A 24,053-nucleotide genomic window follows, 5' to 3' on the forward strand; every position below is an offset into this window, starting at 1 on the left:
TAATTATTTAATAGCACATTTGCTAACTTTACTGCTCCCCCACCGAAGAAAGACTGAGGAATCCTACACCCTGTGTAACCTCTACCAAGAAAGATAAGACATTCGATCGCCGCCCAAATCTAAAGCAATAGCTTTTCTCCACATCTGATGTACAGAGACAACACTTTAATTCTGTGTAGAAAAAAAAGCTGGTGGCAAGGGAGGAGGCAAGCAGGCCGCAGTTATTTTTGCTCTCCTGCTGGAGAAAGTGTTCCCGGCACCACCTAAATAGTTACGCCCGATTTTATTTCATCAGTTGCTTATGGCAGTGCTCCGTCCGGTGTGAATATGTAGCATTGAACCTGGAATCAATTTGATTGCATGTACACTGCATGTTTTTCTACATCTCCATACAACAGGAGTGGGGGGGGGGGGGGGGAGAAACACAGCTTGCCATCAGAAAAGTGTTCTTTTAAGCTTGCGGCCTTCAAAACTATTTTCTCGTTCCTAAATCTCAGACTTTTACAGACAGATGGTGGCCATTTGCTGTCACAGCTGCAACATATCAAACTTGATACCAAGGCTTTGAACACATTTTCACATACAGAGTAATTGAATCGGGGCTCCAGAATGAGCTGAGATCTCTAGAACAAGGCCTTAATACCAAAGTCTTGAAGTGTAACTGAGTTGTGAAGATTAATGATTGAATTGTATGCAAAATGCTGTCAATCTATTAATAGTGAGCTTGCCAGTAACTGACTTAAGTCGCTGATCAATTGGTGGAATCAATTGTAATTTTATATTAAAAAGAATTGAGAGTTTAAGCATGAAAGCGATTTGGAATCCAGCTAATTAAATGTGGAGAATAGTTTAAAATGAGTCTAACCAAAAACAATTAAAAAATTATCAAGATTTACACATGTTCAGAGAGCACAATGAACATGTACAAAACATTGTGTGTGTCTGCCCTTCCTGAGGTGTTGATCAAAAGCTTTCTGAACAGATTAAGGTAATTCATGGCTGCATTGAATTTCTGGCCAAAAAAACTAACACATTTTTCAAGGTCAGGCCAAATCCTCACACAATCACTTGTTCACTCCATATAAAAGGCACTGCACAATACACATTCTTCTTGAAATGACTTGTTCATTACATATAAAAAGATACTGGACAATACATATTCTTCTTGAAACTGCTCACATGACGCGCCCTTCAATATAAAGTGAAAATGACACTTTTTTTTCCTGCTTGCAACAGAAAATATGACAAATTTGGCAAACCATGAAAAACAGCCAGGCTCCACCCATTTCAAAATCCTCCAAGAATGTTTCTAATCTGGTGATTTCATTGCCAGGTTTTCTTTCTAATTAAAAGAACGAATGTGCAATTGTTTTAGTGATAAAAATGACCGACTTCAGTAATTGGATTCATTTTTCTACTGTGATTTTCTTTTGAACACAGATACTTGCCACATCTGAAACAACTTCAAGATGGTCTTAGTGAATCATATATCCCAATGGATATCGGTCTCCTTCCCCCAACCCCCCCGACGGTTCCATAACATTAGAAACATATCAAGACCTACCCCAGATTTGAGCCCACACAGCACTCTATTTAATCATGGGGGCATTAGAACAGCGATTGATCCATTCTCATCTTGTATCCACACATGGTATATTCCAGCAAGGGTCATTGGGTGATTTATTTTTGTTCCCCAGCTTGGCCTTCCTTAATCTGCGTGGCTCAGTGCCACACATGCAATTCATTTACCCATCAGGGAGTTAGTTATCCACATGAATTTTTAATCTCTTGAGAAGCAGCAACGCCTGTTAATGAATCCACCTCTGAATAGGTCTAATCACAGTCTGTTGGACACTCACCAAAAGAAGGAAAAAATAACTTGAATAATTAAAATGAAACATGTGCTATATCATTTGAGGCTGTGAGAAAATAATGCTGGGGAACAACGATCAACTTATATAGCTGGTCACCTTATCAGGATTTTAATATTTCATCAGATTCCACTCACAAAGTGAAAAAGCTAACGGTGTTATACCAGGGACCGGAATGGCTTGGGGCATCCTCCGAGCAGGAAAGGCCCACAGCAAGCTAAAGCACAACACGCTGCCAAGCTAATTGGCTCTTGCATATGGCAGTGATATCCTGCGAATAATTCCCTCAAAAAATATTAATTCTGGTTGAATGTTTTAAAACTTTACAATGCACTTTAACTTACAAAATACATTCAGTACACTTTACAGTAAAATCCTGTGAAGTGCACCGAGACATATTCTCAACAGCTATCAGTCACCGATTTTATTTGGTGGATTGTTGGCCAGGACACTTCATTTTGAACAGTGACATGGGATTCAATGTCCAATCGAACAGGCAGACGGGATCTCGGTTTAACGACTCACCCGAAGGACAGAACCTCCGACATACAACGCCCCCCACACAGCACTGCATTGGAGCATCAGTTTAGATTGTGTTCTTTCAAGTCCCGACGCGGGGCTTCAACCCACAACCTTCTGAGAGTGCTACATCTAGGTCAGGCTAACACAATGAATATCAAAAAGAACATGGCAAATTATGTGAATCATTACCATTTTCATATATGAATTGTTCAAAATCTGACAAAAAAAACATTCCTGGTTACCCAACTTGATTAATAGGAATTATTTCAAGAAAATCTCAGTACTTAAATCGTATTCACTCATAAGATAAACAATAATAATAATCCTTGCGTTTGATATTATAATAGTGAACCATTAGTTCAGGACTATATCCCTTGGTCCCTTCGTTCCATAGCTATAGATTTCTGCTGAGAAATCTAACCTTGCATCAGTTACCATGGTTCTCAAATTGAAATGGGATTTTCAAGAAACACAGCATTTCTTCCAGTAAAATCTATAGTCAATAAATGGTTTGTGCCCCGAGACATTCCCATCAATTATCTGCCAGACTGTTCAAAACATCCAAATGAAGAACATGAAATAGGATAACCTCCCCACCCTTAGGGAGCTTCAGTAAAACAGGGAGGTGTGCCCATGGCCGACAGCTCAAAGCTAACAAGGATCCCACGAAAAGGCCAACTTTTCACTGAAATAAAAGGTTGCAAGCTTATCAACCTACCGCAATAAACGAGCAACAAAACTATTCCGTTCATATAAACAAGCCGAAGGTAAGAAAATGACACAGTCAACCAGCAATATGTCCGTATAGAAACTGATCCATTTACATTGGAGTAGATGGAAATTGTAAAAAGATAAGACAGCCTAGTCATCCACAGCTGAAACTGAAATTCATGACCTCGTTTCTTGCCAGTACCTTCCCCAATGGCCAGGAAAGTCTCTATTCGGGGTTTTCTGCAAACAATTAACTGATAAAGGAAGCAAAATTCGAGTCAAATGGCAAAATGCCATCTTCTGAAGAAACAACCTGTCCAGACATATCCCTGCAGCATTTCTAACACGCTTTTTGCATTATTGCTTGTTGGGCTGAACAGAAAGCAAGCTGCAGCTGTGCTCATTTGTCCAGACATCTTTTCAAAGGTCTAACCAGAAATACTTCATCAACCTGGATTCACCAGCAATTCTTTAAATGCACGGGGATAGGTCAAATGGAAGGGGCAAAGCTTCGGAGAGCAGAGCTTCTAAACGAAAACCCACAGATTGCACAGATGTAGTTACCCAACCATGTAAACAAAGAACTGACAAGTATTGCCTGGAGTAAAATGAAACACTCAGCTTTTATTAGTCTAAAAAGCTGAGATGCATAAAATGATAATTTTCAGAATATTCAGCAAATATGCCAGAGTTTGGGCTGACAGAACCAGATTCTGTGTAACTTCTAAGACAAAACATAACTGCAAACGGAGCATCACCTCCTCGATGGTTCATTTCTCATGTTACTTCACTATACAGATTGGGGAGGGGGGAAAGTTAGAAATTATAACAACCAAAGTTAGGTAGACAGCAGGTTCAGGCAAACATTACACAAGCTATAATAATTTTCATATTAATCCTTGCACTTGAATGTAGCACATATCACATTGGGAGGATATCTCAAAGAGCTTCACAGGATTTACTATAAAGTGTTTTGACTGTGTATTTTGCAGGTGTACGTGGCAGTCAATTTGCACGTGGCAATACAGCCGAACAGTGAAATGACCAATTTTATCTGGAGGATCGTTGGTCAGGACACGCGGAGAAATTCCCTTCACTAGAAGAGATAGTGAGTTGGAGAATGATTAATGAGATAATATGGGGTACGGTGTGTAAATACTCCAGTACAGATGCAAACAAGAAACTTGAACCCACTAATTTATTGGGTCTTGGTTATCATTTTCTTCTATTAAAATCGACAAATGTTACAGACATTTGGTCTACTTTTGGTTTTGAGGTCTCTGCCTTAAATAAAGACTGTTTCTCCCATGGAGCGATTTAATGCTATCTCAAAAAGGCCCGACTGTATTGACCATTTTATAGTGTTAAAGAACCATTGTTAATGAGTCGCCAGCCTTGCGCAAATGATTGAGAGGCCGCAATGTTGAACGGATTGATGTCCAGACTGAAAAAAATGGAAGAATCAAAGGTCTTGAACAGATGGGAGAGAAAGAGGAGCTGGTAAAAGACACTAAACTAATGTACTTTAATGCATGTAAAGCAACACTCGAAATGTCTTCTGGAAAAGCTTTATCTTTTTTTTAAATGCCAAAGAGCATAGAGGAAACCAGTAATGGCATCAGATTGGCATTATCGTTCAGATTATATTTTAGTGAAATCTATCAGTCAGCTTTCGTGAACTTTGCCTCCATGCTTTATAACATTATAAATTGCTGGTTGAATTACCTTGTTAATCAATACATAAAGGGCACATACATACATACACACAGACAATCATCCCCCAGCTCCACAATACTTTGTGAATACAGTAATTAAACCCAAATTCATATTTTTTTAAAAAAATGGATGATTCACCATCCACCTAGTAACAATCAAAACACACTAAACTAAACACCACTTTGGCGTGTTTTAAGCGTTTGGAAGGAGATGCGTCACTAATGTAGCTTTCTAACCCTAATCCAATCCCAATGAAGAGAGAGGCCAGGAAGCTGATTACTAACTTGCCTCTCAGTGGGAGGCTGGCACTTAGTGCAGCGAGACCAAAAGGGGATACAATTATTCCTGTATTATGGTCCGATTAAATTTGCTGCTCTTTTGTGCTCAAGTGTTTCTGAAATTGGTGGGCCACATAGTGTTAAAATCAGGCGATTTGTTAAGAGCAGATTTAGAACACAACAATATTGTTTTTATTTAGTCGGGTAGAGCAATTGTCATAACTTTGACTGTTTGCGATGCTTCATTATTATTTGCCTCCAACGTTATACAGCTTTCTCAAGCAACGGAAACCATCTGTATTGGATTCTATTACGCATGCAAAAAGAATGTTCTGTTAAATCAGTGGGTGTGTTCCTGTGCTGCTTTTGGACGATTATGGCTACCCTCACTTTTTCCACAGCAAATTCACATACGTCTTTCTCTTTGGGAAACCCAATTCTGACTTTTAATTAACATCAAAAAAAGGAAATAATCAATTGACTTGAAAGCAAACCTCATAGGAAAGTTGCACGCAAACTTACAATATTCATTCAAATAAATAATGCAAAAGAAATGTTTTTAATTAATAGAACTAAGAGTTTATTTTACCTCCTTCAGCTCCTGTGTGATAGAAGAGAGACGTTCATTCTCGGAATGAGCATTCGTGAGCACATTCTTCATCTGTTTCACCTCCGTTTGCAACTCTAGGATCTTCCCCATGTAATACGCTTCCTTCGAAGCCGACTCCTGAATCAGTGACTCTTCACGGCTCTCTCCATCGGCTGCTACCTTCTTGTGGTTGCTGTAAGCCTGGCCGAAGGCCTAAAACAATGACAAAATTCAAGGCAGTGAGTGTCGGGACTGAATGGTCAATGGTAAATCAGGTAATCTTACATACCGTACATTTCATATGGCTAATCATTCCAATGGCTACTAACTGCATCATGAAAAATAATTCAAAATCGGTATTCCTCAAAACTACAGCCTACAATCAAAGTATACTTATCTACAACAACAAATTTCATTTATCTAGCTCCTTTCATGCCTAACCTCTTTACCAGCAAAACATAAGTTTCCTTCATTTCACTAATATTGATGGTGGCAGTTTTATCGAGGCCGTCTCAAATTGCTTATCTATGCAATTCATGGACAGACACTGTAGGGAGCACAGTTTGAGCCTTTCATGTCAGGAGGACATCCCAGAGTAGGGCAAGGAATCACGATTAAGATTATTGAAAGGACATACTTGCAAGTTAATGACCAGCTTGATGCATTCAGCTTCCTCGCACAAAATAACACAAGAATTCCTCTTAAAGCCAAACCATATGATTCACAAACATCTACTTGCAGCATTTTAGAAATTTTAAAAAAATTACCCTACCAGTAAGAAAATAAACTGTACTTAAATTATTGCGATTTATAAATTGATTCCAGTTGGATATTTTGACTAATTGACAGCCATTTCCAACAGAAATTACTGTCAGGATTGACAGTGGCTGAAATCTCATAGTTTTAAAGCTGAAGTAAAGAAATTCAGATTCCTTTCATAGCCAGTAACATTGTAGAAATACCACTGATAAATGATTGAGTGCCCATCTGTGTATCACCCAATCAGGACAGATGTTCAATCCTTATCAGATCACAATCTCCATACAAAGACTATCCGACAATCATGGGGCCAACATCAATCACAAAACTCAGGCTGATTCCAAAGATGGACTCATGGGAAATTAAACCTAATCACGTTTCAGACAAAAGTAGACTGCCATCTGTCCAAATTGGGAAATCTTCCAATCCCACAGGACATATTATACTTGAAAGCCCGATATTTGAACTCTCAAAATTAGTCAGGAGAGGTTTCTAAACATGAATTAGTTTTTTTGATCATTTTACAATGAATTTTGAGAATCTAAAAATGTTACAGGTTATAAAATACTTGGTATATTCCAACAAGTTGATGTTTAGTCTCCAAGATAACGCAGTCATAAGAGTGTGCGGTGCAGCATGAAAGATTTGAGACATTATTTTCTACACGTTCCCTAGTGGGGAAGGGAGAGAAGGGAAGGGATCTCTACTCAAGCATTAACACTGCCTTAAGGCACAGGATGGAAACCTAGTCCCAAGCCTCTACCACTGCTGCCAACCATAAATTCCATTAACCTAGAAACCCCCCCCCCTCCATCCCCCACTACCCCTGGGATAAATGGAATTTCCATACACTGTATACCCAAGCATTCGTGGCTTAGAAAACACATCGATTTTATAATCAAATAAGAAATCTCCTTCATTTTAGCACAAGCTGGAGTCAAATCCTCAAGCGAAGGAAAAATACCAAAAATATTTTCAGATCCTCAGAGAATGTAGTTTTGTTTTAAAAATATACTATAAAGAGACCGCATGAATTATTCTTTTGAAGACATGATAAGGCGCTACATCAGATGCAAGGATTATTATCATTATCAACCAACTGCAAAACCCAATTCTTACTTTTCTAATCGCTTTAGTTTACATTTGCACTAAATAATCTACAATCATGTGACCAACTTGCAACTGACAACACACTTCAACAGAGGTACAGTTCCCAACATTTGTCTGAGACATTTGCTTATGCTGTGCCTTTGGCAGCCGATTGCTGCAAAAATTGCAGAAATGTTTTGCCAAATGTCTGCTCTCAACAGACCTAAGTAACCCATTTGAAACTCACTGACTTCTCCAAGAACTTCACACAATGAGTCACTCGGAAGCGAAGTAGCAGTTGTGTGTCCAAACGTGGCAAATAATCAGAACCAGCAGTAAATGAATTCCAAATTCACACAAAAAGTAATGAATTCCAAATTTCAATCGGTTTGGGTGAGTTTGCATGAGACCAGGGTATTGATTGAAGAACTCGCTCTTCAAAATGGACATCTTTAATGTCAATCTGAATCGTCAGAACGGGCAAAGCAGGACTCCGGCATCTCTACCAATGGTGTGTTGCACTGGAGTATCAGACTACTTTATGAGCTCTGTAGGGGGCACGAACTCACAACCTTCTGCCCCTGAGGCAAACGTGCTGCCAACTGACCTAAATTGACAGCTGCTATCAGTCTGACTACTTCTAACGGCTTCTTGGACTCCAAAAAGGCTTTTTGTGAAAATTCCACTTTTTTTTTTCGCAAACATCACAGTGCCAAGTCTGTACTTATAAATGTTCAGAGATCCATAAAAAAAATTCTCAGCATGCTTACTTTCAAAGGCAATTTGGAGTCTGATGAAAAAAGGCCACTTATAATAAATTCCGAGTGACCATTTTGGTTAACCAAAGGCCACCTCGTCCCGACTTTTACCTACAGTGAATGGTTCACGCAAAACCAAAGCCCTATGGTACTGCTGCAAATAATAAAAGGATTTAACCTAGCCATTCAGTTTGGGTACTGATATGGTTTTCATTATAAGAATAGTATTGAAGTTGAAGGCAACAAAGGCAAACCAGATCTCAACATATCCATTTCATGAAATACATATGAAATCTGATGGAAGAGATTTCTGGAAGTTTTACAAAATTCAATGTTTTTTGGATTACTCAGACACACCTGTGGTTTACATGCACATTTTACAGATTAATTACGGATGTCAATTATGCAACCGAGAATCGGATAACGCATCTGCAAATTGCTCAGTTGACGAGTTCTAATTCGTTAACAAGAAGAAACTCACCTAGGATTAAAGAGAATGTGCCAGTACTTTACAGCACAATTAATTAAAAAGACAGGGAAAGATGGATTGCTAGATTTTAGGAACTCAATACTGCATTTGCAATGAAACTTTATTTCGATGAGCTCTGACAGTCTCAGCAAGCTCCCGGACAAAGACACAACGGGTCACTTTCCACAACACTTGCGTAACACTTACACTTCTTGGCAATCTGATTTAGGAGCTGCATTGATCAGAGCTATGGAGATATCCACAAGACAAACCATTCAAATTTCCTGACTATCAGCATTGTGAATATGAGTAATAATGTAGGAGAGAATTAGAAGCTCTGGCACAAAATTGCCTTCAGAAACACACCCACGTCTAATTATCAATAAGATTTACACCTCAAAGTTTTATTAATCTTGAAGAACACAGAGATCACAAGGATTGAAACTGGAAACAATTACCTAAGATTTATATGTATTAATACTCCCATTTTATTTCATTACACTGTTTGAAATATGCTATTATATACTTTTCATATGCTACTATATACTTGCTGACATTTAACCCGGTTTCTCCCCCCCCCAGCTAACAGGTGATTCTAATCAGGCATTTTTAAACCACCTAATGCAAACCATCAGTTTTACAACCAACACCAGCTTTGCAACCTAAACACCAGTCTAAACATGAAGAAACTATGTAAAGCTCAGAATAACTTTACACACACACACCCTGCTTTCCCTTGGATTTGCTTCAAATTTCAAGCTCCTGCGTAGAGGCAAAAAAATAAGTAAATGTGGCAGATATTAAAGGCCCATTTTCATCTATTGATATAAAATGATACAGATGCTGTTCTATACCTGCACTTCAATGTACAACACCGTGGCATTTTACTCAACTTTGAGAAGTATCAAATTACCTCTCAGTTATTGGCATTTCAGCTTTCTATGTCATTTAAACTTCACCTAGAAACGAGGAGTTCCAAACAAAATGAACATACACATTCATTCAAAGTAGTCACTTAGAGACGGTTATTATCCGAGTCAAGAGGTGAATGGCAGTGTTTTAGGCCACAATGAATGGTCCAACTGTACTATCCAATTAATTTACAATAGCTCCAGTATAAGTAAGCTGCTGGCTGCATGGTTCAAAGTAAAAGAATGCATAAATCATGGATCACAGATTTGGTCAGTTTAATATCTGAGCTTGAAAACATACTATAAAGGTATTCGGTTACAGAACAGTAAGAGCTGCAGTGCCCCACAGTTGCATTTTAAACTAATACAAAGCAAAAATGAGTCTTAGTGAGTAGTGAATGAAAATAAACATTGACTGAAAAGATAGTAGAGCTAGGTTTATGAATGCTAAGGTAAGAGACAGCAAACAAAGTTATTTTCTCTCTCTCAAGACAGCACAGGGCATTAACAGATAAAGTCTCAGACAAAATTTGAATTTCAAATCAGAAGAGGAAGTTATTTAAAGCATTACTAGTTTCAATAGTTTAAAGCAAATCTATTTTACAAACATCTCATCTTATGTCATACAATTCTCCACACAAATGACCAGTGTCCTTCCCGTCTCATTCCAGTCTGTTATTTGTGTAAAAATAATCCACAAGATTTTTGTGGCAGGCTGAGAGAAGGGAAGTGTGGGGCGAACAGAAAGACGGGCACTGTGAGGGGAGCGATAGGACCTGCACTGTCTGCGTGGCTGAGGGAGAGCAGCTAATACTGCGAGGAGAGAGATTGTACTGACATTGTCTCCTCATACAAGGAACTAAAACATTACTGTTCCTGAAAAAGCTCCAGTCCAACATGAAACACTGCCGTCAGGAGAAGAGAGAGAAAATTAAGGGAGAGAGAGAAAGCAGTCCTTTCTCGACTTCAGCTGACACGGATCCCTAATGGTATACAATGCTTTACATTGGAACGCTCGGCAATGTGAGCAGGAACAAGGTTAACAAAGCCAAAGCAGTCCTTTTCTGGACAAAAAAAACTGAACCCAAAGGAACTAAGCGCACAGAATCAAAACAACGAGAGGTCAATGTCATTTCCTGTATCCATGCATCAGCTGCATTGTACAGTCAGGGACAAATTAACCTGGGTTACATCAAATGGAGCTGTTACAAGCGAGCGGACTCAGGTTTAATTCCCGGGCGTGGCGAAATGTTAGGCAGGTTTCCTTACTCCACACGCCTACATGGGAGTAAGCAGGAACCCGCTTATTAGGCGATTACCGGATCATTTCTCCGGGGGTAATAATCCCTTCAAAGAAATATATAATAATAAATTGGTCACTCAATTCACGACGGTTTGTGGGACGCTACTGTGCGTAATTGTTTGCCACGTTTCACCCATATCAATTCAATACAATCAATTCACTTTAGAGTATATTCTGTGAAGCGCTTTAGACACCACCAAGACTTGATAAGGTGCTATATTATTATTAGAACGTGATAATAATCAGTCAAATGTGGAATTTTAGGTATCAATTTACATAAATGTACTGCTGAACTGATGCTGAATTTCAATTTTCTGACCAAATAAAGTATCATAGGCTCAAAAGATTGCAAATAACTTCAACCACCAATAGCAAATTGACAATTTGTGACTACTGGAGTGTTCCTATTTCGGGAGAATTTTCAGCGTTATAATTTATATGACAAGTTCACTGTGATGTAACACCGTGCAGTTCTACCTGCTCTGCGTTCTCCAGTATGTAATGACCCGCTTACAAGTGCCGTTTACTTCATGAGGACAGTACTTGCTTTCAACAGTTAGCATTCTGCTCCGAACAGAATACTTCCTTCCAGTTTAATGAAGAATTGCACAGTTCTGTAAAGTAGTTGTCAGCATTTCAAGTTTGTATCCTTGTGTCTTCAAAGTAATTAGGCTGACGGTGCTGTAGTAGGATCTGCAATGAATGGACCAATACTGGTTCTCACAAGAACATGAGCTATTGTGGAAAACTTCCACTGTAATCCCCAAATTTCTGGCAGAAACTCAAAAACTCTGCAGATTACCAAAGCAACTGAAGATGCAAATAATGACATAAGAAATACCCTTTACAATAAGCACTTGTTTCAAGTTTGAAACAGTTTGAATTATATTCATTTATACTGGGCATTTTCACAGTGGTGGGTGGTGGGGCAGATTCAGTTCATTATACAGTGCTACCTGTATTCGCCCACAAATTCACATTACAGTATATTCTGTGAGGCGTTTTGAGATGCCTTGAAGATGTGATAAAGCGCTGTATCAAATGCAAGATTATTATTATTACCTGCTGGAAGGCGCACGTCTGTAAAAATGTTGAGTAACGATAGATCTGGGTCAGATTCCATTCCTGTGCTCTTGTAAACGCAAGTTATTCTTAATATTTATATAGAGCCACTCATTCAGGGTAGCGTCACAGAGTGCCATACCATCTCATTGTCTCCCAATACTACCTGAACCCACAGATGAACAATCGTCACATTTTATAACACTGAAGAAGGATAATCAGTGTTTGTATTCAACTGTGAGGTGGACTTTCAGGACAGAAAATTGGAGGAGAAAAAATTTGTGCAATTTCCATAGTATCAATTTTCACTGGATTATGAACTTGCATTTTCCTCTACCCTGAAAATTCAAGGCTTTTTGTGCCCAAGGCTTAGCAAAAAAGCTAGTTCTACAGAATCAAACCAGCCAACTCAGTAGCCCATTCAGCAGCTTATAATTTGCTAACTTCCTACTACCCCTCCACCAAGTTAGAAAGTTTCAAACAGAGGTTCTGTCATAGTACCTTCCACATGGATAACAATCAAGCTAGCATATTGTATCAGCAGAAATACATAGGGAAAAATAAACCCACGTTTTTGTTCAAATGTTTAAGGGTAGAGAAAAACTAGTTATGTCTATTACATTTTTAATGCAATTACTTCTGAACATACTCATTTAGCATATGGAAACCGGTTGACATGCTCTGTTTTACACCGTCAAGCTCAAGTTAGTCTTTCAAAACAATACACCTCACATTTTACTGCCTGAATTCTCAGCCCTCGCTGTACAAAACAGAAACAACATAGGAAATGGAGACTCTTTAGAACATCCCATGAGTCACGACCACGTTTCAATTAGACAAAATATGCAGAATCTGTACTGCTCCAAGGTCTCATGACAGTCCTGAAATACTGAAAAATAAATTAACAGTACTATAAAGTCAATCTGCCCCCACTGCCCTACGGGGTAGTTTAAGTCATTTCTCATTACATGCATGAATAGCTATAAAATAAAAGCTCAGCAGCTCTCCCTCTCTAGCGCTGTGCTAGGTACATTTCACTAAACATTAATATTCTTTCAAAGAGAGAAAAATGTTTAGACAATACAATCTGGTCATCCAACTGTGGTCAAATTTGTCGAACTATTAGATCAGTCAACATGGATTTTTGTTTCGAATATACGTAGTTTAATAGTAATAATAATAAGAATAATGAGAATAATCCTTGCATTTGATATAGCACTTATCAAGTCATTGAGATGGCTCAACGACTTGATACGTTATGTATACTGCAATCTGCTTGACAGACAAAGTGTGTTGGGTTTCCACCTACATTTCCAGAGGTAAACCAAATACAGTATATTCAGTCAGAAAGTGAGGTAGATACAGGAACAGATGGGTGCTTTACAGTCAGTTAGGTGGTTTCCAAATTCGAACAAAAATCATTGCACCTCTGCTCTGTGGCAATCCACACAAAATACTGCAAAGGCCCTTTTCAATAATATGGTTATCCTAGTGTGTATTCCACATTTACCAGTCCAAATTCTAGGCCATTGTAGCCACTAATGAATTCACTATCCTCACAAACAGTGATCAGGACAGTAAACAATGATGATTCTTCTGTATGTGGTTTTCCAATTGTAAAGAAATTTAAAACAATCTTCGGAAATTGCCTGTTGATCGTGAAAGTCATATCCCAACACTATGTTATAATATTACCTTCTGTCAACGTCAGCAGCGAAATTGAAACCTATAGTCTATTCAGCATCAGCAAATATTACCTGAATAAAGCTACGTGCCGATGCATAAAAGATCTTTCAGAAATACTGAATTAAAAATGTAGACTATTACAATGCAATCATTTTATAAATTTAATGGAACAGTTACATGTATAAAAGCCCCTCTTCATTAGGACACTAGACCTTTGCTTGCACTTTATTTCTAGATTACATTTTTGTTCAGTAGTACATTTATACTGAAGCACGGGCCTCACTGCAACACAGAAGCCCCAATTCAATATTACGTACAGTCAGAGCAAGACTCTTTTAGAAAATGCCCATCTTAAAGCACTCTCTTGCCCACTTTAGAAACCTCTTTCAAAGATTGCTACAGACAAACACATCATAAAGGATTGTTTTCTGCCTCCAACACTCAGACCCTGGTGTGGCATTGAACAGATGTGGTAAGATACAATCTGAGCTTCACAAAGCCCAGACTGTGCTTTACACAGGGCAATCCAGTGACAAAGGAAATTTATGGATTGAGTCTGATGAGCTCAGTGCCCAGATTTAGCCGAGAGGAAGTTGTGAGATGCACAAGCCTTCCTTCAAAACACAACCAATGGCATATTTCCCAAACCATTACATCACCACCAAGGCCTCTTTATTTTATTGTGACAAAGCACATTAGTGAAACAGTGAATAATCAACGCAAATAATCAGAAAAATAAAATCACTCTCTTTTGCAGAACAATTACAAACTATACGGAGATGTGAAAAAATAAGCTGAGCTGTAACTACCCTCCACATAATTTGCAGGCTTTGAAAGTCGATAGGAAATGTCAAGCCCGCGCTGTCAGTATATCTGCAGTAAACTGTGAGTCCCTGCCGAGACCAGCCCTGCCCTCACATCTCTCTCTAACGATCCTGATCTCAAAGCAGCTTGGCTCGTCCCTAAAGAAGCACAAAGCCATAAAAAGTCTGCCAAAAGGGTTAGAAACCCTGGACCATACTCAGCAGGTTTCCAATAATAATAGTAGTAGTAGTAGTAGTCAAAAGGAATTCTCAAATTATCTACCAATTAACATTTACTTTTACTGACTAATCTAAACTGTATGTTATAAGCCGTTAACACTACAAATTGTAGCTCCTGAGAGCGTTAAACGTGATGAGTCCTTTTACACATACAAAAAGGATTGTTTTTAGAAGAGAAATCAGAAAACACAACAATTCATAAAACCCTCTATTTGTTTGGACACATTCCCGAGTAGCAAATCGTTTCAGTAAAATGGGGATTCATTCTTCTACAGTGGAATCAGTAAAGGATTTGGCTCTCATTCACTCCCTTTTTAAAAAACAGATTAACAGTTAATTGTGGGGAACAAAAAGCTGAAAAGCTTTTCCAAAAAAAAGGACAGACACTTTGGCACAACTGCACGTTTCATATCAGAAAGGCACCAGCTGAAACAACCACCTATCAGACAGTCAGGTCACAATTTCTGCTCACAGAAGGTTTCATCACAGGCACGTAGATGGTAATTATTCATATTCAGGCTTCATCAACCCAGCTGCTACCTCTTTTGCATCTCCTACACAACAGCCAGTGAAAGCTACAAAACCTCATTCATCAATATGCAGATCAGAAAGCTGTCTATGTCAGTACATTATAACATGCAAAACACTAAGCACTGCAGAATCTGGTCGTAGGATTCAATATACTTGCACTCAAAAAAATGTCGTTATCAATAATGTAGAAAATCATTTTCACTGAATTGTACTTTAAAGTAGATTTTCAATACTAGAAATAATAATAATCCTTGCATTTGATATAGTACCTTATCATGTCGTTGAGACATCTCAAAGCGCTTCACAGAATATCCTGTAGAGTGGATTGACTATATTTTGTGGGCAAAACCATTTAGTGTATTAAATTTACTGATTACAACTAAATACAGCTTTTACAACGTTTCCACCCATTGCATCGGTTTCCTCTGAACAATTGGTTATTATCACAAAGGACCAAAACGGAACAATTTAAATAATTCGGAGTGCAAAAAATACAATGCGAGTAAAACGTACATGAGCTGTGTACAATTCAAAATGACGACATCTTGCTGCAACGGAATCCATATTGACATTCACACGCATAGTTGTCAATAAAGTAGCCAAGAATCAATGTTTCACTGTGTTATGCGGAGATATGAAAATATTAGCTGAGCTGTAGGTACCCTCCACATAATTTTGCAGACTTCAAAGGTCAGTAGGAAATGTATAGAGGCAAAATGTATAGAGGCAAAATTCGGAAGCTTTAAAAGGACTATTGTCATATAAACCAGATCTGGGTCTTGCACAACCTAGAAACCAGAGACTTGACATATCCAGAACTGGCTCATTGGTACAGTTACTTTAGTAAATTTTGCTTTTTTAAAAAAAATGTTCCCCCGGCCTATCCCACCGTTGTCCTCAGCCTCTCTGCCTCCACCCTCTGGAACTCCATCCCACATTCCCTTCGCCTCACTCCCTCCCTTGCCTCCTTCAAGCACGCCTCATACCCTTCTCTTCAACCGTGCTTTCGGCCACCCTCCTACTTCCCTGATGCCAACCCTTGCCCCCCCCCACTCTCCTCGCTCGGGTCCTAATCCTGTCTGTTTAGCACCTCGGGACGTCCTCCTGACGTGAAAGGCCTTTTACAAATGTAATTTTGTATTATATAAACCGATCCAAAAAATTAGTATTTTATTTGTCGTGAGAAAAGGATATTAGCATTACAACACGATAGGGAAGATAAAATGCATGATAATTCCCTGTCCTAACAGGAAAGGTATTTAACTGAGATAATAAAATCCCGAGAAATAGCCTCTAATAACCCTTGGTATATAACAGTCTTAGGTTGGGAGCACAATGAAAATTTGTTTCTGATTAAGTCTCAGGCTCATTGTACAGAGATAAGGTCAACAACCACCACTAAAGTCAAGGATTATACTGAGCGAGACACAAGACTGAATGAAGCCAGCTAGACACACCTCAATCACTGAGTCAATATGCCTACTGGAGTAGGTGGGACATCAAGTTTGGATAACAGAAAGGGAAAAATGCCAGGGAGAAAGAAGCATAAAACCCCCAAATGCTAAAACAAATAAAAAGTGAGGGCATTCAGCCACCTGCTCAGAATTCCAACAGTAAACAGGATAATTCGGGATTCCATGGCTTAGATTAATATAACGTGTTAACTCTTTGTTGTAGTTTTAATTGGCAATATGGTTCATGAACATCCAATAAAAGGAAGTGAGCTTCCTTGTCTCATGAAACTTTAGGCACAGAATTGTGTGTATTTACAATGTACCCCACATGCACAATATTCTAGTCTGTTCCGTTTTGAAAAACAAGATACTTGAGAAGCTTTCTATAGCTCTATTCGCACCGCCCTCTCACCACACTAAATTTTAAGTGCATCAGAATTCAAGTGTTCAGCTCTATAAAATACACTAGTGAAAACAAACTACCATAAACCATTTTGAGAGACACGTATAACATAACCAACAATAATCTGCAGTCTCTACACACGCTTACTCAAAATGTAAAGGGAATCTATTGCTTAGACTCTCTTGAAAAATAATTGCATTGTACACAGGCATTATTGTTAGCTAACTTAACAGCTAACTGCCTTCCAGCTGTCACATAATATGAAACATGCTCCGAGGTCTTGACCTAGAATTTTTTAAATCCTTGTGAATAGAGAGGCCTAATTAACCCACACATGGAAGAGAAGCTGTGTGAAGCTCCCAGGCAACTTTCACTCACATTGACCAGATTCTCCATGTAACTGAGCGAACTCACAGTCTTGCTGCAAATGTAATTTTGTTGTCTCACCTGAACAAAAAGAACATCTGTCTCACGAATTATGACGAAAGCATCAGTAAACTGTGTTGATCCTTGGAATGGGCTAAGTTAGTAGTTAAAGCAAATACAGTAGTTTATGCACTTAATTTTAATAATGTATTTCTGTCCCAGACAGAATTCCTGATTTTTTTTAAAAGAAAAGAACACAATCTCTAAATTATAAGTGGCACAGTTTTCCTTTCTCAAACATTTGTTAAATTGCTGACAATAAATTAAACAAAAGCATTTGTGGAATGTTTATTAACATAACAAATCTTAATTATACTGCAAAAACATAAACCTGTGATTTTTTTTTCCATCTCATCTAATTTGTGAAATTTACTGACAACCTACACCACAGATCTATACTTAGTTCAGTCTCAATATTAAATTCCTTTAAAATCCTTCCTGAATCAGACTACCTTAATCCACAGACAGAAGTACTGTACATGAATGAGCTTTAGTGTGGATTATATAGTCTGCCACTGAATCATCTTCCATGAAGGCCGATAATTCTTTTCCAATCAACTCACACAACACACTACCTAAAGCAACGCATAGACAGGCATCAATTTAGCTTCAGCTTCAAAGCTTTAAATAACACACTACGTAGGATGCGTTTGAAGATTGAAAGCTACCAGAAACAAACGATACTTGCTTCAAAATAATCAAGAATTCCTCGATAGTATTTTTGCTGAATTGAAGCACTAGCTAGGTTTGTCCTCTACTTAGCATTCATGTCATACCCTCAGATAACCTCAAATGTGTAACCTCAGGCTCCACTTCAAGCCAACGTAGACAGCTGGATACCCAGCGAAATCTCAAATCATTGTAGGGATCAAGTGCAGGCATTTTCTGGAATATTTTAAATAGCTTGGTTGTTAGTATGTGGTAGAGAAATAAATAGAAGGAATAGATTTTTCTTAAAAAAGGCTATATCTGATTTTATGAATATTCAAGAATTTCACTCCATAGGTAAGAATGTCAGTTTTTTTTAATATGGGTAACAGTTTGTTAAGAAAATGTATGTGGGTCTCTGACAGCTCTGGCAAATACACACAGGAAAGAAAATAGGGAGGGGGGGGAGAAAGAGAAAACAGATAGGTACAGACTGGCAAACCCAAGCCTTGGCTATCATTGGGTTTGCACTGGAGTACAGTACTCCTGTAATTTAACCAGCTAAAGCCCCGATTTGCTCAGTCCCATTCACACTACCTGTTAATCCACTTTAATAAGCTAATTTATGCATTTTAAAGCCAAATGACGGCAGAATTTGCATCAATCCTAAATACCAGCTAAAGTAAGCCTCTTTGCCAAAGCATACGAGTGTCCCAATATATTACTAAAGGTGCAGTAATATGCTTCATTATTCACATGGCTTACTTGAGACCATTGGATCCAGTCTGACAGCAAGCAGCCTGTGATCGCAGGCACACCCGGATAGATGCCTGACAGCCCAGGCACAAAGAAACTCCGCATTGCTGGATCAGCAATTACCTTGGATTAACAGGAGTGTTTATAAGTCTTCCAGAAGTAACGATTATATAATATTTTGCAGGTTGTACACTTTCTTGCGTAACACAATGATATGCAAAAAAAAAAGTGCATCAAGACAACACCGAAATGATCTATCCCTTGGTTGTCCCTCCACGAAGAGGCTTTACGTAGCCTGGAAAACAAAAATATTCAGGAGCCAAATCTTTGATTTATTTATTTTTGATATCTCATTGTGCAAAGCAGTTGCAGCACAATGTTATTTCTGAATAGACCTCGAGCAGCCAGTTCTACCCCACAGCACAATCAACGCAAACAGCACTGCTGATCGCCATTGTTCACGGTCTCGTGCCTTTTTCCCCAGCGAGTTCTCATGGTAACCCAAGACCCAGGAATGTCGCCACATTTCCCACCGAGGCTCAGCTGTAGCTGACTTTCCCTTTAAAGCTTAAAGAGCCACACATTGCGGCTTTAAAGCACCTACAATGGACGAGAACAAAATGCACCCACAGAATTGAATCACTCCACTCTATTTGGACCTGTCCTAATTAAATCATATTCAAAATGTCTCTGATCTTTTCTCTAAATATGAAGAGGAACTTGAATTGTTCATATATATGACACAATATATATATATTGTATATATAATATATATATATTCTGTCAATTAAATTAAATTAACACCCACCTTTTCGTACCTTACAAAATAGAGATCACACAGATTCTACATGACAAAGGAGTTTCACAGAAGGACTCCACTTCTAAACCCTTCTGTCCTTAAACTAATGTTTGGTCCCTTAACTATTAATATGACTTATTTAATGAGAATAATTCTTGCATTGGATATAGTGCTTCATCGCATCATCAAAATGTCTCAAAGGGCTTCACAGGATTTACCATAAAGTATAGTGATAGTATTTCCAGTCAAACTATTTAGTGATTAGTGAGAAATTACTTATTGTGGATATTGCATAACCAAAATATGATGAATGCAGAAGCAATCTTGCATCTGAGCAAATGCAATCTGTTCAAATACTGCAAGTAAAGAGCATTTTTGCTAACACTGGGTTATTTAGAAATGCAAGAAATTTGATTTACAGTAGTTGTCACATCAAAGTATTTCAAAAGATGAAAGGGAAAGTAGTTCACGGGATACGACTGAACATTTAACTCAAACCAAAACTGGTTGTACCAACATAATTACAAGCAGCCCCGCATACTGAACAATCTGCCATTTGTTACTCTCTCCCTATATATTTTGAACTGCTGTAACATTGTACCACTAAATGCTTTCGCCATCAAATATCCACCCATTTACCCGCTACTTTCTCCAGGAGGGAAGAAACCCAACAAACGTTCTTGGCATTCCAACATTTCAAATACAATGGTCGACTGTAATTCCTCAGTCTGACCAGTCACTGTGGGAGGGGACAGGTGGATTCACCATTTGTTAGTTCAAATATTAAGTGACAAATAGCTTGGGGATATTAAGTGATACTGTATAAATTAGTTAACCATGCAATCAAAGCTGTGGTTGAACGTCAGCCCATCTGTGCCAATTCTGATTAAAGTGTAATCAATTTATAGCAAAGCGGTGATAAACTGTGTAGACATTTCAAATATGTAAATATGAGAAAACAGTTTTAAAGTATAAAGTGAACTGTTGCTGAGAGTTCAAAAGGTTTGTGGAAATAGAGGTAACATGCTCAGTGGATTGACTTCTTCTGCAGTGCATTAAAATGCTGTGACACTAAGTATTTGGAAGCCAGCTCAGGCCCATGATCTTCCACACAATGATCTAATCTGAACCATCCTGCTTGGGAAGGATGCCAAATAGGGGCCCGGGACTTTCCAAACGGGGGGAACTCGCAAAAATTCTCAATGTCAGAAGACAAATCATCCAATAACACGTGTCAGTTACAGTGCTGGACAGCTTGGGGCAAGTCCCCTGCTTTCTTGACCCCATACGGAGTGGGAACGTACCCTAAAGAAGCTTTGTATAATGTTTCGGGGCGGGAGAGAAGCGTGGGGAGAGAAGAAATGAGAACACATGTACACATTTGCAGAACATCTCACTCAACAAGCTCACAACCCCCATATTCGAAATGTATAACCCACCCAACTACCCAGATTAGACACTGCTCATGAGAAATTCATTGCAAGTGGGGGACTGTGAATCCAAACCATGACAATGTACGAGGGAAAGCAATCCATGATCGAGAGCTGGGGGTTGGGGGGGTGGGGGGGGGTGGGGGGAGAGTGGTAGCAGGAAAATGTCCAGGACACGCATGAAGGATGGGTTTGAGGGGCTTCAGGTTTGAGGGTGGGGCGATCATTGCTTTCAGAAAGGGGGTGGGTAGTCCAGTAGAATGTGAAAGCACACAATTATTGTAATTTCAAAGGTTTTTTAAGCCCAGGAATAAGAGGAGACAATCAATCTCGGCAGAGATTTTTATGCATAGGCACACAATAGACAGGAAAATTTTACGCACAGCCTGAAAACACAGTGCAGGTGAAGATTTTTTTAAACACACACACACACACACATATACAGGCCGAGTGATGCTAGACAATAAGTAGGGAGATTCTTGTGTATGTACTGAAAGGAAGACAATGATATGTAAAGAATGTTTATGCACAGCTGAGTTAATATAGGTGAAGATCTTACACCCAGAATGAAAGGAATACAATTATCTGTAAAGGAGTCATTAGATAGGAAGAATTCTGTTTCCCAAGGCTCAAAGGAGACAGGAGAGGTATTTTTTTTCACAGCTTAAAGGAGACAAAGGAATATTTTTATGCCAAGGCTGAATGAGACATGAGAGGCATATTTCTGTGCCCAAGTTGAAAGGAGACGTGAGAGAATAATATTTTTTTCACAGCTTAAAGGAGACAGAAGAATATTTTTGTGCCCAGGCTGAAAGGAGACACGGAGAGGAATACTTCTTTATTCATCTTCACGAGATGAATACAGGGAGAGACAGAAGAATGTCGTTATTTATTTATTTGTTTTATTTTGACAGTCAGAGGCCAAAAAGCAGACTCGTGAAGTGATGAAATAATCGCACGGTTTAAAAAAAAAGGGCAGCTTTAAAAGGGGAGACATTGGGAGAGGAATATTTTGGGGTCGAAAGGAGACGTGAGAGAGAGAGACAGAGAGAGAGGGGAATATTTTTGATGGCTTAAAAAAGAAAGGGGGGGCGGATGATGAATGAATGTGTGTATGTGCTTTTTTTTTCGCGGTCAAGACTTGAGAAGGAGACATCAGAGAAGGGAAGAATTCTTTTTACAGCCGAAAGGAGACAGTGGTGGTGGTGGTGGGAGTGGTGGGGGGGGTGACATGTTTGTGCTCAGGCTGTGGGGGCTGGATGTCCAGGGTGGAGGGGGGGGATAGGGTAGGGTATAAGGGGGGGTAGGGTATGGGGGGGTAGGGTATAAGCGGGGTGGGTATAAGGGGGTAGGGTATAAGGGGGGGAGGGTATAAGGGGGTGGGTGGGGAGGGGGGTATAAGGGGGATAGGGTATAAGGGGCGGGTGGGGAGGGGGGTTGGGTATAAGGGGGGGTGGGGAGGAGTAGGGTATGGGGGGGTGGGGAGGGGTAGGGTATGGGGGGTGGGGAGGGGTTGGGTATGGGGGTGTGTGGAGGGGTAGGGTATGGGGGGGGTGGGGAGGGTATAAGGGTGTGGGGGGATGTGGGGGGGGGGGGGGGGTGGGGAGGGTATAAGGGGTGTGGGGATGTGGGGGGGGGTGGGGAGGGTATAAGGGGTGCGGGGGGGGGGGTGGGGGTTGCCCCTCACCTCTCTCAGCTGCTCCAGCTCCTGTTTGACCGTCTCGCACTCGCCCTCCAGCTCCTCGTACTGCAGTTTGAGCGTCTGCTTCTCCTCCAGCACCGCCAGCCCGTACTCGGCCGCCTGGATCTTCTCCCGGGTCGTCTGGCTCAGCTCCCGGCTCAGCCGCTCCAGCTGCCCGCGCAGGCACTCCCCGCCCCCGCCCCCGGCCCCGGCCTCAGCCTCAGCCCCACCGGCACCGGCACCGGCGTCGACGTCCACGGCCACGGCCACCCCGGCCGGCGCCGGCATCGCGTCCATTCGGGTGTCGGGGGCGAACTCGGGAGAGAGAGAGAGGAGTGGAAGGAGTGAGAGGGCAGTGAGTGAGGGAGTGAGTGAGAGAGAGAGAGGGGAAGGTGTGCAGTGTCACCTCAGCAGTCGGTTAGAGCTGCTCGAGGCCGCGCATCGCTCCCCCTCTCTCTCCCCCGCCCTCAGGCACAGGGCGGCGACGGGAGGAACCGACTGCTTCTCCCCCTCTCTCTCTCTCTCTCTCCCCTCTCGTCGTCGTCGTCGTCTTCTCCTCTCTCCTTCTCTCTTCTCCTTCACCGCTTCCTTCCTTCCTTCCCTCTCTCTCTCTCCCTCTCTCCCCCCCTCTCCCTGTCCTTATTTCTCTTCACTTCTTTAATCTTTTTCTTTCGCTCCTTCCTTCTATTCTTTGCTCTGTATTTTTTTTTGGGGGGGGGTTGTTGTTTCTCCTCTCTCTCTCTTATTTACCCTCTGTTACACTCTGTCTCTCTCTCTCTTCTCTCTGTGTCTGTCTGTCAGACGGGCGGCGGTGTCTCCGACCCTCTCACGGCGCCGCCATTGTCCAACCGCCACCCGGCTTGACGTCACCAGCCGCCGCGTGCCGGCAGCGGACCACGCCCACCCGGCCACAGGCCACGCCCACCCGGCCACAGGCCACGCCCACCCGGCCACAGACCACGCCCGCCCGGCCACAGACAACGCCCACTTAGCCACAGACCACGCCCACTCAACCACAGGCCGCGCCCGCCCAGCCACAGGCCACGCCCACTCAGCCACAGGCCACGCCCACCCGGCCACGGGCCACGCCCGCTCAGCCACGGGCCACGCCCACCCGGTCACGGACCACGCCGACCCAGCCACAGGCCGCGCCCGCTC

At 40.6% G+C, this 24,053-nt stretch overlaps 1 protein-coding gene across 2 annotated transcripts in view; it reads right to left on the bottom strand.

The window, feature by feature from the left end:
* The window catches only part of zgc:171572 (protein bicaudal D homolog 2), a 43,299-nt gene extending 20,101 nt beyond the window's left edge, over positions 1-23,198 (bottom strand). For both annotated transcript variants that reach the window (XM_042339563.1, XM_042339562.1), the window contains exons 1-2: positions 22,902-23,198; positions 5,688-5,900 (exon numbers count right to left, since the gene is read on the bottom strand). In XM_042339563.1, the coding sequence (XP_042195497.1) occupies positions 5,688-5,900; positions 22,902-23,192 (504 nt within the window). In that variant the 5' untranslated portion in view covers positions 23,193-23,198. The remainder of the gene's footprint in view (positions 1-5,687; positions 5,901-22,901) is intronic.
* Between the last annotated feature and the right edge of the window lie 855 nt (positions 23,199-24,053).

Source organism: Callorhinchus milii, unplaced genomic scaffold (assembly GCF_018977255.1).
Source record: "Callorhinchus milii isolate IMCB2004 unplaced genomic scaffold, IMCB_Cmil_1.0 Scaffold12, whole genome shotgun sequence".
Classification (NCBI taxonomy): Eukaryota; Metazoa; Chordata; class Chondrichthyes; order Chimaeriformes; family Callorhinchidae; genus Callorhinchus; species Callorhinchus milii.